We start from the raw sequence: 20,747 nt of genomic DNA on the forward strand, positions 1-20,747 counted from the left end.
AAAATCCTTGATCTAGGCTGTTTCTAGTTTTTCATTTGAAAGTTTTTACATAAAATTATTTTTATTATACTGTTTGTTATATATTTAATTTAACAATCTTGCCCCATTTTCCACCTGTAATTTCTTTACTAGCATCTCTTTTTTTACATTTGTTCAATAAAGATTAAATTAATAGCAAATTCAAATGAATAATTATATACTAGCTAAGCCAAAATCCAAATCTGAGTTCATAAAAGATACATAGAAAAGTATTGTTTTCTAAAGTCTTTAATATTCATGAAGATTTCTGTTTATTGCAGAAAAGGTATTCAGCTTATTGCCTGTCCCTGCCTTTTGCTTTTCTGCATGAATTAAGTCATTTTCCTCTGTGACAATGAAATGAGTTCTATCATCTGGGGGTGGAAAAGAGAGAAGGAATGATGGGAGCTTCTGTTACAATTGAGCAAGAATCTGATTGAAAGGGAAATTTTCGTAATTATATAAAAGTGTAAGAATTTAAGCCTTTAAAAGAGATTAAGATTTAAATGATGGGGAAAGGATGGCTTTTATAAGTGGGTCCTATTATTTTTGTCAGCTTTTGACTTTAGAAGAAAGATGACTTCTGCCTCTTTATAGATCACGCTCTGAAGCTGTGGCTGAGCCTAGAGGATGACAGAGTAAAAGGAGCACCTCAATAGGAGTCCGGAGCCCTAGTTCTCGTCCTAGCTTTGTCACTAGCTGTGAGGCCTTGGGCAAATTCTTTTGCCTTTTGGGATCAGTTTGCTAACTGTAAATCAAAGGTGAGACAAAAGAAGGTTTCTGTGTGAAAAAGCACGAGCTCAGGAATCAAACACACCCTTGATTTTGAATCCTGGCTCTGCCATGTCTTGGCAAATTACCTAAACCTTTTTCTGAGCCTCAGTCTTCTTACTCCAAAAATGAGGATAATAATACCTGTCCCCTGGGTTGTTTCAGGATTAAATGAGGTATCATTGAAAGACAGTGCCTGGCACGTGGTTAAATGCTCATTAAATGGAAATTATTTTTTAAATGATAATTATGGTGATGACAAGACATTCCATTTCGAAAAACTTATTTGAGTGGATTTCAAGTGAATCTAATACCAGAGATCGATTATAAATGCTTCAAAATCCACGAGCATTCCGTCATAGCCTCAGGTCCTGATAGACACGCCATGTTCTGATCTTCATGTATCTTTTATTTATGTACCACTTTAGTTTGTAAAATGCATCCAGTCACACATTTTCTCATTTGATTTTCAAAACAATTCTGTGAGATAAACAATGCAAGGAGCCCCAGAATCCAAAACGTTAAATGATGTGGCCTGGATCACACAGGTTTCCTGGGGCAGAGCCAGCATTGCAGCCCAGGCTCTGGCTCACTCACTGAGTGCTCACTCTGCTTTGCCATTCCTTGATTCAAACCCTGATAGGGGGCTGCCAGGGGATCACACACAATGCCCCTTATGCTATCTCCCCAATTACTAAAACAATTTATTTTGATCCATTTGACATTTTAAAAAACTGTGTGCTTAAGAAGAATGAGATGTCACAAAGTCAATAAGCTACAATGTCGAAACATTTAGAAGTCAATAAATGATCATCTAAACCAAAAGGGAAAAGAAAGCTAATTTTACTGTCCTCACTCAGAATTAAACTGCTCCTTAAGAGTTTGTTTTCAAAAATCCATTAAGTTACATTAGTCTGATGATGTTGACACAAGGGCTTTTCACTTCCTAATGAGGCAGAAGTCAAGCTTTCATTGTAAAATTATGTATTACATTCAAACCTTCTCTTTTTTTCATTTCATTTTACTTGTTATACACTACACCTTTTTAAATAGCAATTTTTCTTTCTAACCATTGCCCAAAATCATCTTTCAGTTTAACACAAATAGCTCTCCTCCCCTTACTCATTTTTCATAACCACCAATCTCACAGAAAGAATGAATGTGATGACCGAATCAGGAGATGGGGAAAAGGCAAGTCTAGAGAGGTGTGGTCTTGTGCAGCTGTACTTCCTCAGCTGCTTGCCTTGGGCCTAATCTCTTCATTAAACATATACGGTTTGTATTATTTGACTATAACTACTACAAAGAGATGACCAGAATTTAAAACTCCAATCAGATTCAAACATTTCATGTAACAAATCACATCTCCCAGCTGTCGTTTTGACCAATATCAAGAGGTAAGGGTTAAGACATTCCAGACTGATTCCCAGCAAGCTGGCCTCCCAGAAAAGGAACAGAGAGCGCTCTGTGCAAACTGGCTGCAGCCAAGTATTATACTTCCACCATTAATTCAGGTAGAGTGCCGAGCTGGTGCACCTGGTGCAGAAACCAAGGGTCCACTAACTCGTGTAGCTGCTACCTGAAGGTTAGACCCTACCCCAGATCACAACGGTAAAAGGGCTAGTATCCCCCAAACCATGATGCTAAGGCAGCAGAACAGAGTTGGAGGCTAAGATTGCCAAGGAAGAGGCAGCTACTTCTCAGAACATGCAGCCAGCGAGGAGCCCAGGTGCCTCTCCTGGAGTCTCAGATATGACCCTGCCAGATCCCTGTGTGCTGCCCCACCGTGCAATGGACCACAAAGGACCCATCATCTGGTAGAGCTCCTATTTTGATGAGCTTCCCCCAGTAAATGTTGCTCTAGAACACCTGGTTTGCTGCTGTCTGCCATATACCTCGTGCACAATATTACTATGTGTGCATCCACCACATTGGAAACTCTTGTAAGCACTATTCTTGTATCACCTCATTTATGCCTCCCAATCCATACTACCCCTCCCAATAGTGCAGGTGGGCACTATTGTGATCACTCTGCATCTCAGATAAGAGAATTGAAGCACAGAGAAATTCAACAATTTGGTTCAAGGTCACATATTTAATATCTTATTTGAACCATGTAGTCTAACCCCAGGGTCCAAACCTTCAGCCCCTCTTCTCTACCCTCTGAGAATCTCTCAAAATACTCACATCAGCTTCCGAAATTTTGGAGGCCTGTTCTTTTATTCGTTGATGCCACCATTTCTCAACATCCTTTCTTGTCTGCAATGTATACTCTTTGGTCCACCTTCCCGTGGCACTGTAGATGCTTCTGGTACATCCAGGTATTACTCTCCTTTCCCACCTGATGACATCTGGCCCACCATTTAGCTGTCTTTTCAGAAGAGAGGCATAAAAACCCAATCTCTGCCAAACAGAAGCCATTCTTCAGAAGGTGAGAAGGCCCTGAAAAAGAGGGCAGAAAGCACACTATGAGCTGCCTCAAACCCTCCCCAGAGCTTATCTTTCCATTCGGCAGTCCAGTGTTCTGGCCCTCTGCTTTCCTCTTACTCTTAATAATTTCTTTCCCTGAAAAGAATACTTTAGCAATTCAATTGAGCTAAACACAAACTTTTTAATAGAAAATATAAAGGGTCAGTAACCCCTAATACCAAAGATGCAAAAATCCTGTAGGAAAAAAATGGAGACCATCAGCTGACCAGCTCCTGCGCAACCTCACAAGTTGCATGGAAGGCATGGAGTGCCCTCCCTCCCCTCCCCGTGGGCCAGCCCAGGGACTCTCCAGCAGGCTTCACTTCCTATGTCTTCGAGCCTCAGAAGAGCGCAAGCACATGTTGGGTTGGCGTTAGGCTCAAATATCAGAAGGGGTCTAAACACAGGCCTCCCAGGAGGGCCAGAAATTCTGAACTACTATTAGTAATTTTTATACCTATTATGAGTTAAATATACCCAGTAGTCTGAACCAGAAAATAACCATTATTTAGAAGACTGTTAATTCATTTAGTTTCTCCTTCATTTACCAAATATTTATTTATTTACTTACTTTTTAGAGACAGGGTCCTGCTCTTTCACTCAGGCTGGAGTGCAGTGGCATAATCATATCTCAATGTAACCTCTGACTCCTGGGCTCAAGCGATCTACCTGCCTTAGCCTACCAAAGTGCTGGGATTACAGGCATAAGCCACCACCAAATATTTATTGAGTACCACTAGGCCCACACATTGTTCTAAGCACTGGGGATATAGCAGGAAACAAAAACAGAGTCCCTTCTTTCTTTCTTTTTTTTCTTTTTTGAGACGGAGTCTCGCTCTATTGCCCAGGCTGAAGTGCAATGGCATGATCTTGGCTCACTGCAACCTCAGCCTCCTGGGTTCAAGCAATTCTCCTGCCTCAGACTCCTGAGTAGCTGGGATTATAGGCACACACCAACATGCCCAGCTAATTTTCGTATTTTTAGTGGAGATGGAGTTTCACCATGTTGGCCAGGTTGGTGTCGAACTGCTGACCTCATGATCCACCCACCTTGGCCTCCCAAAGTGCTGGGATTACAGGCGTGAGCCACCACACCTGGCCCAGAGTCCCTTCTTTCATAGCACTTACATACTAGTAGGGAAGCAGATAAGAAACAAACAATAAGGGAGGCAGATAAGAAACAAAAATATATAACATGTGGTCACGGTGAGTGCTATTTTTTTAAATACAACTCATAGGTTGGGGCCTACCAGAATATCCAGTTGTGATTCAAAATCCAATTTTAATGTTTCGTTGGCTTCTTCCACAGGTAAATTCTGGAAATGACCTCATTGAAGAAGTTTCATGTTTTATTGCTATTCAAAGGGTTGAGGTGAGATTTTTATCAAATATTTAAAATATAAATATTAGACTAAATAGCCTAAACTTTCTCCTTCTGGCATAATAGCATTCAAGAAGTGCTACAGTGAAAAAACAGATGAAAACAGATCTTTCCAAAAGAAGAGAGAAATAAAGAAACCCGGCACTCTAAGCTGATGTTCTTTGATTCTCTCAAAATTCCACTTCTATCAGGATTTGGCCTGTTTCACAAAGGTACTGGAACACAAATGTTGCCAGGAAGGTCAATATAGGCTTATAACAGTGAGTTTCACACTCACATAAGATAGCAACATAATGTGGGCATCTTACAAGTTGGTCTGCCAAAGTCATTGACATTATCAGTTCTCACTGCATTAAACACCTCTTGCTTCTTCAGGGATAGAATAAAGTACAGACTTAAAAAAAAAAATCTCTCTTAGGCCAGGGGCAGTGGTTCACGTCTGTAATCCCAGCATTCTGGGAGGTTGAGGCAGGCAGATCACCTGAGGTCAGGAGTTTGAGACCAATCTGGCCAACACGGCAAAACCCCTTCTCTACTAAAAATACAAAAATTAGCTGGGCATGGTGATGTGCACCTCTAATCCTAGCTACTAGGGTGGCTGAGGCAGAGGAATAACTTGAACCTGGCAGGCAGAGGGTGCAGTGAGCGCCACTGCACTCCACAGCCTGGGCGACAAAGCAAGACTCCATCTCAAAAAAAAAAAAAAAAAAAAAAGAAATCTCTCTATTAGTTGGGCTTGGCTATTTTAAAGTACATAGATCTGACTACAGGCATTTGAACTATATGAAATTGGTTAAATGTTAGCAATTCCATATGACTGACCTAATATACATACACTTTGTACACTTAAGGCAATTGCATATATTTTTAGGGCTTAGGCTGCTATAATTAGAACTCCCTAATTATATAGAAGTCATAGATTTTATGGTTCTCTTGCCAAGTCAATAGTTTCATACCTTTGCAAGCCAAACAATGCCTGTTTAGCAGAGGACACATAGATGGATGCTTGCCACTTCTCTCCTAGACAGCATCCCCTAAGAACACATGAGTGTTCTGGGCTGTCCTCTCAAATAGGAACAAAAGGGCACAACAAAATTATAAAATACAGTGACTTGAACTGCTCTGTCTACACTCTCTGTCTACACAACAAGAATAAGCTTTCTAAAAATGTTTACATAATACCTGGCTTACTAATGACCTCTGCTTTGCTTAAATAAACCAGTGAACTAGAGAATCCTGAAACAGATCTGGGTATTTAAAAGCATTTAAAGTTCATTTTTTTAAAAAAGCAGGAGCAGATTAGATAGTAATAGATTATTCAACAAATAAGAGAAAAACTTAAAATTAGAGCCCCATCTCAAATCATAAGCTGGAGTAAATCCCAGATAGATTAAATAATGTTTTTTAACTGTAGGTCTGGATCTGAAAAGCAGAAAAATAAAATAAAATAAAATAAATAAGAATGTTTTTTAAAGTGTCATAAAAAAATAAAAACACAGATGAATTTTGTTTTGGTTTTTTTGAGTCAGAGTGTCGCACTGTCGCAATGAGATCGTGCAATGGCACGATCTCGGCTCACTGCAACCTCCGCCTCCCGGGTTCAAGAGATTCTCCTGCCTCAGCCTCTCAAGTAGCTGGGATTACAGGTGCCCGCCACCACGCCTGGCTAATTTTTTGTATTTTTAGTAGAGGCGGCGTTTCTCTATGTTGGCCAGGCTGGTCTCGAACTGCTGACCTCGTGATCACTCTGCCACGGCCTCCCAAAGTGCTGGGATTACAGGCGTGAGCCACCGCACCTGGACCACAGATGAGTATTTAATAAATCTTAAGAGGATGCAGGATGTTCTGTCCTAAAAACAATGAAAAAATTCACAAAGGAAAATGTTAATAAATCTGATGCTAAAAAATCTGTATATCAAAACCATTAAGAACAGAACTGGAAAGCAAGCAATTAGCTATGAGAAAATGTTCACCAAAACTGCAAAAACAAAAGGTTATGCTACTCTTGAGCTCATGTGTGAGAAAAGAAACACTAAACATCGAATTTTAAAAATGGGCAAAGGGCCAGGTGCGGTGGCTTACGCCTGTAATCCCAGCACTTTGGGAGGCCGAGGCGGGCAGATCACGAGGTCAGGAGATCGAGACCACGGTGAAACCACGTCTCTAATAAAAGTACAAAAAATTAGCCGGGCGTGGTGGCGGGCGCCTGTAGTCCCAGCTACTCGGGAGGCTGAAGCAGGAGAATGGCGTGAACCCGGGAAGCGGAGTTTGCAGTGAGCTGAGATCGCGCCACTGCACTCCAGCCTGGGTGACAGAGTAAGACTCCGTCTCAAAAATAAATAAATAAATAAATAAAAATAAAAATAAAAATGGGCAAAGAAGGCCCGGCGCGGTGGCTCATGCCTGTAATCCCAGCACTTTGGGAGGCCAAGGCGGGCAGATCACGAGGTCAGCAGATCGAGACCATCCTGGCTAACACAGTGAAACCCTGTCTCTACTACACATACAAAAAAATTAGCCGGGCGTGGTGGCGGGTGCCTGTAGTCCCAGCTACATGGGAGGCTGAGGCAGGAGAATGGCGTGAACCCAGGGGGTGGAGCTTGCAGTGAGCAGAGATTACACCACTGCACTCCAGCCTGGGCGATAGGGCAAGACTCTGTCTCAAAATAACTAAATAAATAAAAATAAAAATAAAAATGGGCAAAGGAAAATAGCAAAGACGACATATGAATGGTTAATAAAGAGGACATATGAATGGTTAATATGAAAAAGATCAACTTTACAACTAATCAAATAAATGCAAATTAAAACAATGAAAGTTTAGTTTCCAGATTGGCAAATGAAAAGAAATATGCATTTCTAAACAACTGCTAGTGGGGATGTAAACTGATTCCACCTTTTTTTGGGGGGGCAATCTGATAACCTGTGTTAAGACCTTTTTAAGAATAGTTCATGTCCTTTTAAGTTAGGAGTCCCCAAGACCCCACTCAGGTTCTAATTCCATAAGGGGACTCATAAGAATCAACATATAGTCAGTATTCATGGCTATGATTCATTACAGAACTTCCTAGGGTTCAGCCCTATTCCTTTCCCTTACTTCCCAGGCCTTGTTTTTGGCCACTCCAAGTACTCCTCCACCAAAGCCCTGATGGACTGCCTCTTACTGACAGTGAGGAGCAGCCATTTTATTAGACGGCTGTGAGGATATGACGATGTGAAAGGTGTGGCTCATGTCTTATATTTATGATCAACTTGGCCCTTTTCTTCCTTAGCTCTGGCTCCTCCAGTTCCGTCCTTAGATGCTCAGAATCTTATTCTAAGAGAAGAAGAATCTTCTCTTCTTCCACATCCTTCCAAAGAATCAATTCCCACTACTCCACCCCTCTTTAGAATCAACCCTGACCTCAATCTCAGTTGGAGCTTAAAGGAAGCGCCCTGCACAGGCAGGAGGGAGTGCCCTGGCCGCCCTCTAGGCCGTGGTCCCAAGACCGCCTTCCTTCTTGTGCATCATGCAGTCACAGGGGCTTCCCTTTTACGGAAGAGGTGCTGGGGCACAGAGCTGACGGGCTGCTGAAGGCTGGAGCCGTCAGAGCCCACAGTGATGCCTTGAGAGCGAGTCATTCATTTCCCTGCGTGTGTGGGATGATCTCGGTTTTGACCCGTGAGACAAAACCCACCTTCCTTTTCTGTTCTCCTGAGTAGGAGGCAGAAAAAAAAACAGGACACAGGGGAGAAGCACACGAGGGCATCTGTGTACAACACTCAAAAGAAAGTGCAAGAATGCACCTAGGAAAATTTATCTTAAAGAAACCAAGTTTTGTGAAAACAAAAAAAATCTTGGATTTTGCAGCTACTAATTACCTGTGAGCTCAGGCAGATTTCTCGTCTGGAACCTCATCTTTCTGAGGAACTCCGAGCCCTAACGTGAAAACGACCTGTGGGCCCCAGAGAGGCAAGGGATGACCTTCAATTGGGTCCAAACCCATAGTCCGGGGAGCAAAGATCTGGGGTAGGGGAGCAGTGGAGAGGGGAGCTTGAGTACAAAACTACGTGTATATATGCATTTTTCTGGGAAAGACTCCAGAGCTATCAGTGGGGTCGGTGACTCAAAGACCCTGAAGACCTGGATCTCAGATATTTTCAGTTTCGAAACTGCAAGGTTCCAGGACCACCTAACCCAGCCCGCACCTTCCCTTTCTGCTCTCAGCAAGTCAGAATCTCCCGAGCCGGAGGAAGAGGAGACCGGGCCTCGTCTCTCATCTCGCTGCGCCCGGTTCAGGGGTTTACCTGCTCACAGGCTCTGGCCTGCGGCTCCTCTACTCCTCGTTTTCCACCTTTAGGCGAGCACTGCCCTGCCACGGATCATGGACGCCGCCATGTTGTCAAAACAACAACTTTATCGATAGCGTCCGCCGTCGACACAGACAGACGGGGGCGGGACCCGGGAAGGAGGGAGAGCAACCCAGTCCTCGACTCCCAGCAGCCCGCCGGGCGGGGCGGGGCGTCTGCGCGGCGGCCCTGGGCTCCGCCCCCCGGCCTCTGTCACGCCCTTTAACTGCTCTGGCGTCGGCAAAGCTCTAGATGTCTGGGGCTCAAATTATTACAATTATAGCAGACGGATGAAAGCCGTTGATTTAGTGGCCTCAGAATAAACTAGGCGGCAGCTGGTGAAAAGAGCTCTGGGATATAGCCCAGACCCCAGGGTTCGAATCCCAGCGTAGCAACAATTGCCTCCTGGGCTTGGGCAGGTCTCGACCTATTGATTCCTAATTGACTGCATAATGAGTGAGACACCTTCTTCCACCATATGGCGTAATCCTCTAGCCCTGGGGCGGGGGGTGGAATTACCTGGGCAAGAATAGGTTTGGGGTAAGGTACTTTTCTCACCCGGCAAGTGTGCTAGGAGTCAGGAAAGCATGATGCCTTCCCTTTCCTAGAGGAGTTTGTATATCCCATGCCCCCACTGCCACACACCCGGCAAGTGTTTCATGCTTGTAATAAATCAACAAATCAATGAGTTGCAAAGAACCAGTGGTGTTAAAGCATGATTTTCAAAAAGGTAAAACCGGTTTAAAGGAGAACTTGAACTCATATGTGGGCAGTCAAGAATACTGAAATGAATTTGCTAATTGTGCAAAATTGGTTAATATCCTATAGGACAAGAAAAAGTAATGTTTGGGAGCCATTTCTTTCCTACAGGCTTGAAATCGTATCTCTACCAAACAAAATTCGTCCCATGATTACAGTAGTCCCTCCTATTCTCACGAGACATGTTCCAAGACCTTCAGTGGGTGCCTGAAACTGGGGCAGTACTGAACCCTATGTATACTGTCTTTCTTGCCTATGCATACGTACCTATGATAAGGTTTAATTTGTAAATTAGACACAGTAATATATTAACAACAATACCCAATAATAAAATAGAACAATTATAACAATATGCTGTAATAAAATTTACATGACTGTGGTCTCTCTCAAAATAGCTTATTGTACTGTCCTTACCCTTCTTATTGTGATCTGTCGATCTGATAACCAAGATGGCTACTAAGTTGGGTAGCTATATAGCGTGGATATGCTGGACAAAGGGATGATTCACAATGGTTCGCATCCCAGGCAGGATGTAGCAAGATTTCATCACACTACTCAGAATGGCACGCAACTTACAACTTACGAATTATTTATTGCTGAAATTTTTCATTTAGTATTTTCGGACCTTGGTTGACTGCAGGTAACTGAAACCTCAGAAAGTGAAACTGAAGATAAGGGGGACTGCTGTATCCATATTCTATTTATTTATTTATTTATTTGGGACAGGGTCTTGCTCTGTTGCCCAGGCTGGAGTGCAGTGGCGTGATCTCGGCTCACTGCAACCTCCGCCTCCTGGGTTCAAGCAATTCTCCTGCCTCAGCCTCCTAAATAGCTGGGACTACAAGGGCACACCACCATGCCCGGCTAATTTTTGTATTTTTAGTAGTGAAGGAGTTTCGCTATGTTGGCCAGGCTGCTCTTGAACTCCTGACCTCAAGTGATCCGCCTGCCTTGGCCTCCCAAAGTGCTGGGATTACAGGCATGAGCCACCACGCCCAGCCTCATATTCCATATTTTAGCTTCTATTCTTACAGAGATGAACAATAGCTAGTTAACAGAAAGGCAAGCAAAGGTATGCACTCCTATAGCATCAGATAATCCCCCAAAACTCCACCAAAGGGGCATACAGTATTCTCTTTTGCCCATTTCCATGTCTTTAACAAGGTTTCCTAATAGTTCAACATCCAAATATCTTGTTATTCAAGGTGTGGTCTCCAGCGTCAGCCTCACTTGGGAATTTGCTGGAAATGAGAAACTCAGTCTCTGCCCTAGACCCGCTGGATCAGACTCTGAATTTTAACAAGACCCCTAACTGATCCTCGACACATTCAATTTGAAGACTCACTGTCCCAGAATGTGAGAGCTACAAAAGATCTAGCTTCTTTCTAGTCCAATCTCCTCATGTTACAGATAAATAAACTGAGGCACAAAAGAGCTGACTGTCTTGCTCAGGACATAAAGCAAATTAGTCAAAGATTTGTTACTCAACTGGATCTCCATCCTGGCAGAATAGAGCCCTTCTCAAGCTGCAGAATGGAAGACCATAAAGAGCTTAGAACTTCTAGTCCAATCCTCTTACTTCAAAGACAAAGACACTGAGGTCCAGAGGTTGGACACAGCTTACCTAAGGTCACATATGTAGTTGATGATGGAGCCAGGATTCCAACCCAGGTCCCACTCTGAACACCAGATGCTTAATTTAAACTGATACCATGGAAACATTGCCACACTTGATGCAGTTTAGCCCTCAGGTATGTCACATGCATCCATATATAACTAGAGTGCCCCTTTCTCTAATTTATGCAAAATACAGCCTCTAACCTTATTTTGGTTGAAAATCTGTCTTTCCTATTGTGAATTACAGTTAACATTGACATTTCTAGAAGATTATTTCAAATAGAATTTTTCTAAAAGTCACTTACTTTACTGGAAAGTTGCTATTTTTACTTCAAAGAAGACAGTAGCATGAAAGTAAATCCTTTTCACTCTTAAAGAGCTTGCTTGAATACATTATTAAATGAAACAGACAAGTTGCTGGGCTGTGTAGAATGTTACCTCATTTTTTGTTTTTTAAAAAAGGAAAGGAAGGCTGGGCGCGGCGGCTCACGCCTGTAATCCCAACACTTTGGGAGGCTGAGGCAGGTGGATCACGAGGTCAGGAGATCAAGACCATCCTGGCTACACGGTGAAACCCTGTGTCTACTAAAAATACAAAAAATTAGCTGGGTGTGGTGGTGGGTGCCTGTAGTCCCAGCTACTCGGAAGGCTGAGGCAGGAGAATGGCGTGAACCTGGGAGGCGGAGCTTGCAGTGAGCAGAGATCACGCCACCGCACTCCAGCCTGGGTGACAGAGCGAGACTCCATCTCAAAAAACAAAAAAAAAAAAAAAAAAAAAAAAAAGGAAAGGAAATAAAAGAAAGGCATTTGTTAGTATATGCATAGAAAGAAATATAAAAAACTATATCCCGAACTGTTTCCTGTGATGATCTCTAGGGACAGTAGGATTTTATGGACCTTTCTATTAACAATGTTTCTGCATTCTTTTTACTTTTTCTATTAGCTGTATGGGGTTGAATAATGCCCCCCAAAGATATCCAGGTTCTACTCCCTGGAACCTGCGAATGTCACCTTATATAGCAAAAGAGACTTCGCACATGTGATTATATTAAGGATCTTGAGATAGAGAGATTATCCTGGATTAGCCAGGTGGCCCTAAATGCAATCACAAGGGTCCTTATAAGAGGGAGGCAGAGAGAAATTTGAGAGAGAAGAGGCAAGGTGATCACTGAAACAAGATGCCACAATGCTGTTTTAGAAGATGAAGGAAAGGACCATGAGCCAAAGAATGTAAGGAGTGTAGCTCATGCAGTTGAAGATGAAAAAGGCAGGAATGCAAATTTTTCTCATGTGATCCAGCAACTCTACTTCTGGGTAGATACCCAAAAGGTTTGAAAATAGGGCCTCAAAGAGATATTTGTACACCCATGTTTATAGCAGCATTGTTCACTACTGCGAAAAGGTACAAGTAACCGAAGTGTCAATCCATGGCTTAAATGTATAAAAGAAAATGGTATATACATTCAATGGACTATTATTCAGCCTTTAAGGAAGGAAATTCTGACACACACTACACATGGATGAATCAAATGCTCAGTAAAATAAGGTGGTCACTGAAGGACAAATATTGTATGATTCCTCTTATATAAGGTACTTAGAGCAGTCAAATTCTACAATGGAAAGTAGAATGGTGGTTGCCAGAGGATAAGGTAAGGGGGAGGGAGTGGGAAGTTACTATTTAAGGGATACAGAGTTCCAGTTTGGGAAGATAAAAAGAGTTCTAGAGATAGAAGTTGGGGATGTTTGCACAACAATGTGAATGTACTTAATGCCACTGAACTATACATTTAAAAATGGTTAAAATGGTAAATGTCATTTTATATATATATATATATATATAAAACCATAATTAAAAAAAAAAGAAAATGGGCCAAGTGTAGTGGCTTATTCCTATAATCCCAGCACTTTGGGAGGCCAAGGCAGGTGGATCACTTGATGTCAGGAGTTTGAGACCAGCCTGGCCGACATGGTGAAACCCTATCTCTACTAAAAATACAAAAGTATCCAGGCGTAGTGGTGCACACCTGTAATCCCAGCTACTTGAGAGACTGAGGCAGGAGAATTGCTTGAACCAGAGAGGTGAGGTTGCAGTGAGCTGATATCACATCATTGCACTCCAGCCTGGGCAACAAGAGCGAAACTCCATTTCAAAAAAAAAGAAAAAGAAAACATTCTCTCCTAAAGCCTCCACATGGAATGAGTCCCTGCCAACACCTTGATTTCTGCCCAGTGAAACCAATTTGGTATTCTCCTACATCCAGACTTGTAAGGAAATAAATGCTTTTTTTTTTTTAAGCCACCAAGTTGTGGTAATTTGTTGTAGCAGCCATAAGAAACTAATACAGATTCTGTATTAGCTGGGTATTAGTTTTCTGGGATGAGTTTGTATTCGTTTGGGGATTTTGTATCCCCAAAAGAGTGTAAAGATTTCTTTGTTAAACAAGGGAACTGATACCCATCACCATTTGTTTACTTTTATGCCTTTCAGAGTGTTGTTTGTTATTAACACTCTAACTTATGGATCTTCAGAAATATTTTTACTTGCCACCGTCTCATTAAAGGAGCTTGGCTCTCCAGAGTCACACCCATAACACTATTTGTCCCCTATGGCCAAGACTCAACTTGAAGGGCGAGTCAGTCAAACAGTACTAGAGACCATAAACAGTCCTCAAAGAGGAGAGCCTTCTTCATATTTGATAAGAGTTGTAATAGCTGTGATAGCGGGCATCCTTGTCTTATTCCATTAGTTTCTCACTTGAATGGGGTTGCCTCTAATGTTCTACCTTTAAATATGATGCTTGCTTTAAGTTTTTCTTAAATACTCTTTGCAGCATCCCACCTCTAAGATAGCCTCCAATGAGCTTCACCTGCTGGTATTCATACCCTCGTGTAGTTTCTTCCCACATTGTACCACGGTTAGTCTGACCAATAGAATACAGCAGAAGTAATAGTATGTCACTTTCTAGATTAGGTTATAGAGATATTGCATCTTCTATCTAGGTCATTCTCACTGTGTGTGTCTTGTATTACTTATCCTGGGGGTAAGCCACATCACTAGACTATAGAAAGGGCTATATGCTGAGGAAATGAAGCCATCTGCCAACAGCCAGGTCCATGTATAATGGACCCTCCAGTCCCATGTAGTCTTCAAAGACAGCAGCCCCAGCTGACAGTTTGACTGAGACCTCTTGGAGACCCGAGGCAGAACCACCCAGCTAAGCCATTCCCAGAAGCTGTGTGAGATTGTGTTTGTAGTTTTAAGCTGCTATATTTAGGGGATAATTTGTTTCTCAGAAACAGATAAAAAATAGTCTTTATCACAAGTTTCCTTCTATTACCTAGTCTAGGGTCCAGCCCAGGGACATTTTACACTAAATTATTATGTCTCGTTTGTTTCCTGAAAGCTGGGACAGCCACTCTCTCTTTTTTGCCTTTCATGACCTTGACACTTCTGAAGAGGTGTACTAATCAGATATTTTGTAGAATGTTCCTCTCGCTTTATTCAGGTTTTGTATTTTGGCAGCAATGCCGTGGAAGTGAAGGCAGTGCCCTTCTTGGGTGCCTTTAAAAGGAATAGATAATGCAGTCATCTGGGTGCAGTGGTTGATGCCTGTAATGCCAACAGTTTGGGAGGCCAAGGTGGAAGGATTGGTTGAGCCCAGGAGTTTGAGACCAGCCTGGTCAACATAGCAAGACCTTGTCTCTACAAAAAACTTTTTAAAAAATTAGCCAGGCAGGGTGTTGCATGCCTGTGGTCCCAGCTACTTGGGAGGCTGGAGTGGGAGGATAGCTTAAGCCCAGGAGTTTGAGGCTGCAGTGAGCCATGACTGCCCTGCTGCACTCCAGCCTGGGCTACAGAGTGAGGCACAGTCTCAAAAAAAAAAAAAAAGAAAGAAAGAAATGAAAAAGAAAATGCATGAATACATTTGTAAGAAGGTGGAAATAATCAAATACAAGGACAAATTGATGACGCAGGAAAGGGAGGAAGTAACTGGAGGAGAGCAGTCTGTGAAAAGGTAAGAATCTCTGAAATAATGCTAAGCTTGTTGAGGTGGACTTTAATATTTTATTCTTTGTATTAAGGCACTGAAGTTTTTACAACAGACAGGTGTTATTTTTGAGATTAAAGAACAATAAGTCTATTCATCATAGTGGGTGGGAGGCAGGACTAGATTGCAGCTCCAACTCGGATGGACAGAGCAGCATGCAGAGGCTTGCATTGTGAATTTTAGCTCCAGAACAACTACAAGAACAAACCTGGAATCCCGAGAGGACCCACAGACCCTCTGAAGGAAGTGGACTGCTCCTGCAGGACCTGGGAGACACCCCAAATACTGTGAGTGCCCAAACTGCTGCAGTGGGAAACAGAGATCCTCAGCTCCTTATTGCACACCCCCACTGAAGAAACCGAAGGTCTGGTTTGTGGGAAAAGTTTCTGACCTTAAGTGGAGCTGAGTCAATTTAGAGAGCCGAGCAAAATAAAGGGGTAGAAGAAGCAACAGGAAAGGCCCTGGGAGCTCACTGGGTCCCCAAGCAGGCCATTCCTGCCTAGCACCACAGGGATCCTTCAGGAGAGTGACCAGAGGCACGGAGGAAAATGCCACAGGGAGAAGGAAATCTCCAGCTTAACTTTGTAATAATTTGAACTAGGCAAGAAGCCTCCTGGCCAGAACTCAGGGGAGGGTGTGAATCTGGTGTGCAGACTCCACAGGTGGGGGACAAACCAAAGCTCTTTTGTTTCACAGCTGGGAGGTGGGTAGCTTGGGGCAAGTTCTCAAGCCCTGCTCACCCACCACCTGGAAACAGACTCAGGGCTGTTAGCGGGGGTACAGTGAGAGTGAGACAGGCCCTTCAGATTGCATGGGAGCTGGGTGAGGCCTGCGACTGCCGACTTTGCCCCACTTCCCTGACAACCTGCGTGACTCAGCAGAGACAGCCATAATCTTCCTAGGTACACAACTCTACTGACCTGGGAACCTCACTCGCATCCCCCACAGCAGCTGCAGCAAGACCCGCCCAAGGAGACTCTGAGCTCAGACACGCTTAGCCTTGCCCCTAGCTGATGGGCCTTCCCTATCCATCCTGGTAGCTGAAGACAAAAGGCATATAATCTTGAGAGTTCTAGGGCCCTGTCCACTGCCGGTTCCTTCCCATGTTACCACAGCTGATGCTCTCTGGAAAGTGCCACCTCCTGGCAGGAGGCCAACCACAGCACAAAAATAGAACATTAAACCGCCAAAGCTAAGAACCTTCACAGAGTCATTTCACCCCCCTGCCACCTCCACCAGAACAGGTGCTGGTATCCATGGCTGAGAGACCCATAGATGGTTCACATCAGAGGACTCTGTGCAGACAACCCCCAGTGCCAGTCCAGAACCAGGAAGACTTGCTGGATGGCTAGGCCCAGAAGAGAGATAACAATCACTGCATCTTGGCTCACAAGAAGCCACATCCATAGGCGTAGGGGGAGAGTATTACATCAAGGGAACACACTGTGGGATAAAAGAATCTAAACGACAGCCTTCAGCCCTAGACCTTCCCTCTGACAGAGCCTACCCAAATGAGAAGGAGCCAGAAAACCGGATCTGGTAATATGACAAAACAAGGCTCTTTAACACATGCCTCCCCCCTGCCCCCCCCCCAAAAAAAATCACACTGGCTCACCAGCAATGGATCCAAACCAAGAAGAAATCCTTGATTTACCTGAAAAAGAATTCAGGAGGTTAGTTATTAAGCTAATCAGGGAGGAACCAGAGAAAGGCCTTAGCCCAATGCAAAGAAATCCAAAAAACAATACAAGAAGGAAATAGATACCATAAAGAAAAAACAATCAAAACTTCAGGAAACATTGGACACACTTACAGAAATGCAAAATGCTCTGGAAAGTCTCAGCAATAGAATTTAACAAGTAGAAGAAAGAAATTCAGAGCTCAAAGACAAGGTCTTTGAATTAACCCAATCCAACATAGACAAAAAAGAATAAGAAAATATGAACAAAGCCTCCAAGAAGTCTGGGATTGTGTTAAACAAGCAAACCTAAGAATAATCAGTGTTCCTGGGGAAGAAGAGAAATCTGAAAGTCTGGAAAACACATTTGTGGGAATAATCGAAGAAAACTTCCCTGGTCTTGCTAGAGATCTAGACATCCAAATACAAGAAGCACAAAGAACACCTGGGTAATTCATTGCTAAAAGATCGTTGCCTAGGCACATTGTCATCAGGCTATCTAAAGTTAAGATGAAGAAAAGAATCTTAAGAGCTGTGAGATAAAAGCACCAGGTAACCTGTAAAGGAAAACCTATCAGATGAACAGAAGATTTCACAGCAGGCACCCTACAAGCTGGAAAGGATAGGGGTCCTATCTTCAGTCTCCTCAAACAAAACAGTTATCAGCCAAGAATTTTGTATCCAGCGAAACTAAGCATCATATATCAAGGAAAGATACAACCTTTTTCAGACAAACAAGTGCTGAGAGAATTCACCACTACCAAGCTGCCACTAAAGGAACTGCTAAAAGGAGCTCTAAATCTTGAAACACATCCTGGAAACACATCCAAACAGAACCTCTTTAAAGCATAAATCACACAGGACCTATAAAACAAAAATAGAATTTAAAAAGCAAAAATAAAAGACAAAAAAACCAAGGTACACAGGTCTCAAATAGCACAGTGACTGGAATGGTACCTCACATTTCAATACCAACATTGAAGGTAAATGGCCTAAATGCTCCACTTAAAAGATACAGACCTGGCCAGGTGCGGTGGCTCACACCTGTAATCCCAACACTTTGGAAGCCCAAGGTGGGAGGGTCACTTGGGCCAGGAGTTTGAGACCAGCCTGGCCAACATGGTGAAACCCCTTCCCTACTAAAAATACATAAGTTAGCCAGGTGTGGTGGCATGCACCTGTAATCCCAGATACTTGGGAGGCTGAGGCAGGATAATTGCTTGAATCTGGAAGGCAGAGGCTGCAGTGAGCCGAGATTGTGCCACTGCACTCCAACCTGGGTGACAGAGTGAGACTCTGTCTCAAAAAAAAAAAAGAAAAAAGAAAAGATATAGAACTGCAGAATGGATTAGAACTCACCAATAAACTATCTGCTGCCTTCAAGAGACTCATCTAACACATAAGGACTCACATAAACTTAAAGGGATGGAAAAAGGCATTTTATGCAAATGGACACCAAAAGTGTGCAGGAGTAGCTATTCTTATATCAGACAAAACAAACTTTAAAGGAACAGCAGTTAAAAGAGACAAGGAGGGACATTATTTAATGGTAAAAGGCCATGTCCAACAGGAAAATATCACAATCTTAAACATATATGCACCTAACACTGGAGCTCCCAAATTTATAAAACAATTACTAATAGACCTAAGAAATGAGATAGACAGCAACACAATAATAGTGGGGGACTTCAATACTCCACTGACAGCACTAGACAGGTCATCAAGACAGAAAGTCAACAAAGAAACAATGGATTTAAAGTATACCTTGGAACAAATGGACTTAACAGATATATACAGAACATTTCATCCAACAACTTCAGAATATACATTCTATTCAACAGCGCATGGAACTTTCTCCAAGATAGGCCATAAAACAAGCTTCAATAAACTTACAAAAATTGAAATTATATCAAGCACTTTCAGACCACAGTGGAACAAAACTGGAAATCAACTCCAAAAGGAACCTTTAAAACCATGCAAATACATGGAAAAGAAATAACCTGCTCTTGAATGAGCACTGGGTCAAAAATGAAATCAAGATGGAAATTAAAAAATTCTTCAAACTGAACAACAATAATGACACAACCTATGAAAACCTCTGGGATACAGCAAAGGCTGTGCTAAGAGGAAAGTTCATAGCCCTAAACGCCTACATCAAAAAGACTGAAAGACCACAAACTGACATTCTAAGGACACACCCCAAGGAACTAGAGAAACAAGAACAAACCAAACTCAAACCTAGCAGAAGAAGGGAAATAACCAAGATCAGGGCATAACTAAATGAAATTGAAACAAAAAAAAAATACAAAAGATAAATGAAATTAAAAGCTGGTTATTTGAAAAGATAAATAAAATTGATAGATCATTAGCAAGATTAACCAAGAAAATAAGAGAGAAAATCCAAATAACCTCATTAAGAAATGAAACGGGAGATATTACAACTGACACAAATGAAATACAATAGATCATTCAAGGCTACTATGAACACCTTTGCACACATAAACTAGAAAACCTAGAAGAGATGGAGAAATTCCTGAAAACATACAGCCCTCCTAGTTTAAATCAGGAAGAATTAGATAGCCTGAACAGACCAGTAACAAGCAGCAAGATTGAAATGGTAATTTAAAATTTTTCTACAAAAAAAAGTCTGGGACCAGATGGATTCACAGCAGAATTCTACCAGACATTTAAAGAAAAATTGGCACCAATCCTTTTGACACTATTCCACAAGATAGAGAAAAAGGGAGCCCTCCCTAATTCATTCTATGAAGCCAGCGTCACCCCATAACCAGAAAAGAAAATTACAGTTTGTTATCCCTGATGAACATAGATGCAAAAATCCTTTCCAGAATACTAGCAAATCAAATCCAACAATGTATCAAAAAGATAATCCACCATGATTAAGTGGATTTCATACCAGGGATGCAGAAATGGTTCCACATATGCAAGTCAATAAATGTGATACACCACATAAACAGAATTAAAAACAAAAATCATGTGATCATCTCAATAGATGCAGAAAAAGCATTCAACAAAATCCAGCATGCCTTTATGATTAAAACTCTCAGCAAAATCGGTATACAGGGACATGCCTATTACATACAATGTAATAAAAGCCATCTATGATAAACCCACAGCCAATATAATACTGAATGGGGAAAAGTTGAAAGCATTCCCTCTGAGAACTAGAATAAGACAAGGATGCTCACTCTCACCACTCCTCTTCAACATAATACTGGAAGTCCTAGCCAGAGCAATCAGACAAGTGAAAGAAATAAAGGGCATTCAAATCAGTAAAGAGGAAGTCAGACAGTCACTGTTTGCTGACAACATGATCATTTACCTCGAAAATCCTAAAGACGGCTGGGCACAGTGGCTCATGCCTGTAATCCCAGCACTTTGGGAGGCTGAGGCGGGTGGATCACAAGATCAGGAGTTTGAGAACAGCCTGGCCAATATGGTGAAACCCCGTCTATACTAAAAATACAACAATTAGCCAGGCATGGTGGTGGGCACCTGTAGCCCCACCTACTTCGGAGATTGAGGCAGGAGGTAATTGCTTGAATGCGGGAGGCAGAGGTTGTAGTGAGCCAAGATTGCACCACTGCACTCCAGCCTGGGTGACAGAGTGCGACTTTGTCTCAAAAAAAAAAAAAGAAAAGAAGAAAAGAAAACC

General features: G+C 42.4%; 1 protein-coding gene across 10 annotated transcripts in view; it reads right to left on the minus strand.

Moving 5' to 3' along the window:
- LARS2 (leucyl-tRNA synthetase 2, mitochondrial) overlaps nucleotides 1-9,107 on the minus strand; it is a 167,995-nt gene extending 158,888 nt beyond the window's left edge. For 3 of the 10 annotated variants that reach the window (XM_063610909.1, XM_063610900.1, XM_055280188.2), the window contains exons 1-2: nucleotides 8,927-9,056; nucleotides 2,977-3,231 (exon numbers count right to left, since the gene is read on the minus strand). In XM_063610909.1, coding sequence (XP_063466979.1) covers nucleotides 2,977-3,210 — 234 coding nt within the window. In that variant the 5' untranslated portion in view covers nucleotides 3,211-3,231; nucleotides 8,927-9,056. Of the gene's footprint in view, nucleotides 1-2,976; nucleotides 3,232-8,827 lie in introns of all 10 variants that reach the window. The other 7 variants (XM_055280185.2, XM_063610888.1, XM_063610893.1 and 4 more) reach the window with 7 other exon arrangements.
- Nucleotides 9,108-20,747: the final 11,640 nt, after the last annotated feature.

Source organism: Symphalangus syndactylus, chromosome 1 (genome assembly GCF_028878055.3).
Source record: "Symphalangus syndactylus isolate Jambi chromosome 1, NHGRI_mSymSyn1-v2.1_pri, whole genome shotgun sequence".
Classification (NCBI taxonomy): domain Eukaryota; kingdom Metazoa; phylum Chordata; class Mammalia; order Primates; family Hylobatidae; genus Symphalangus; species Symphalangus syndactylus.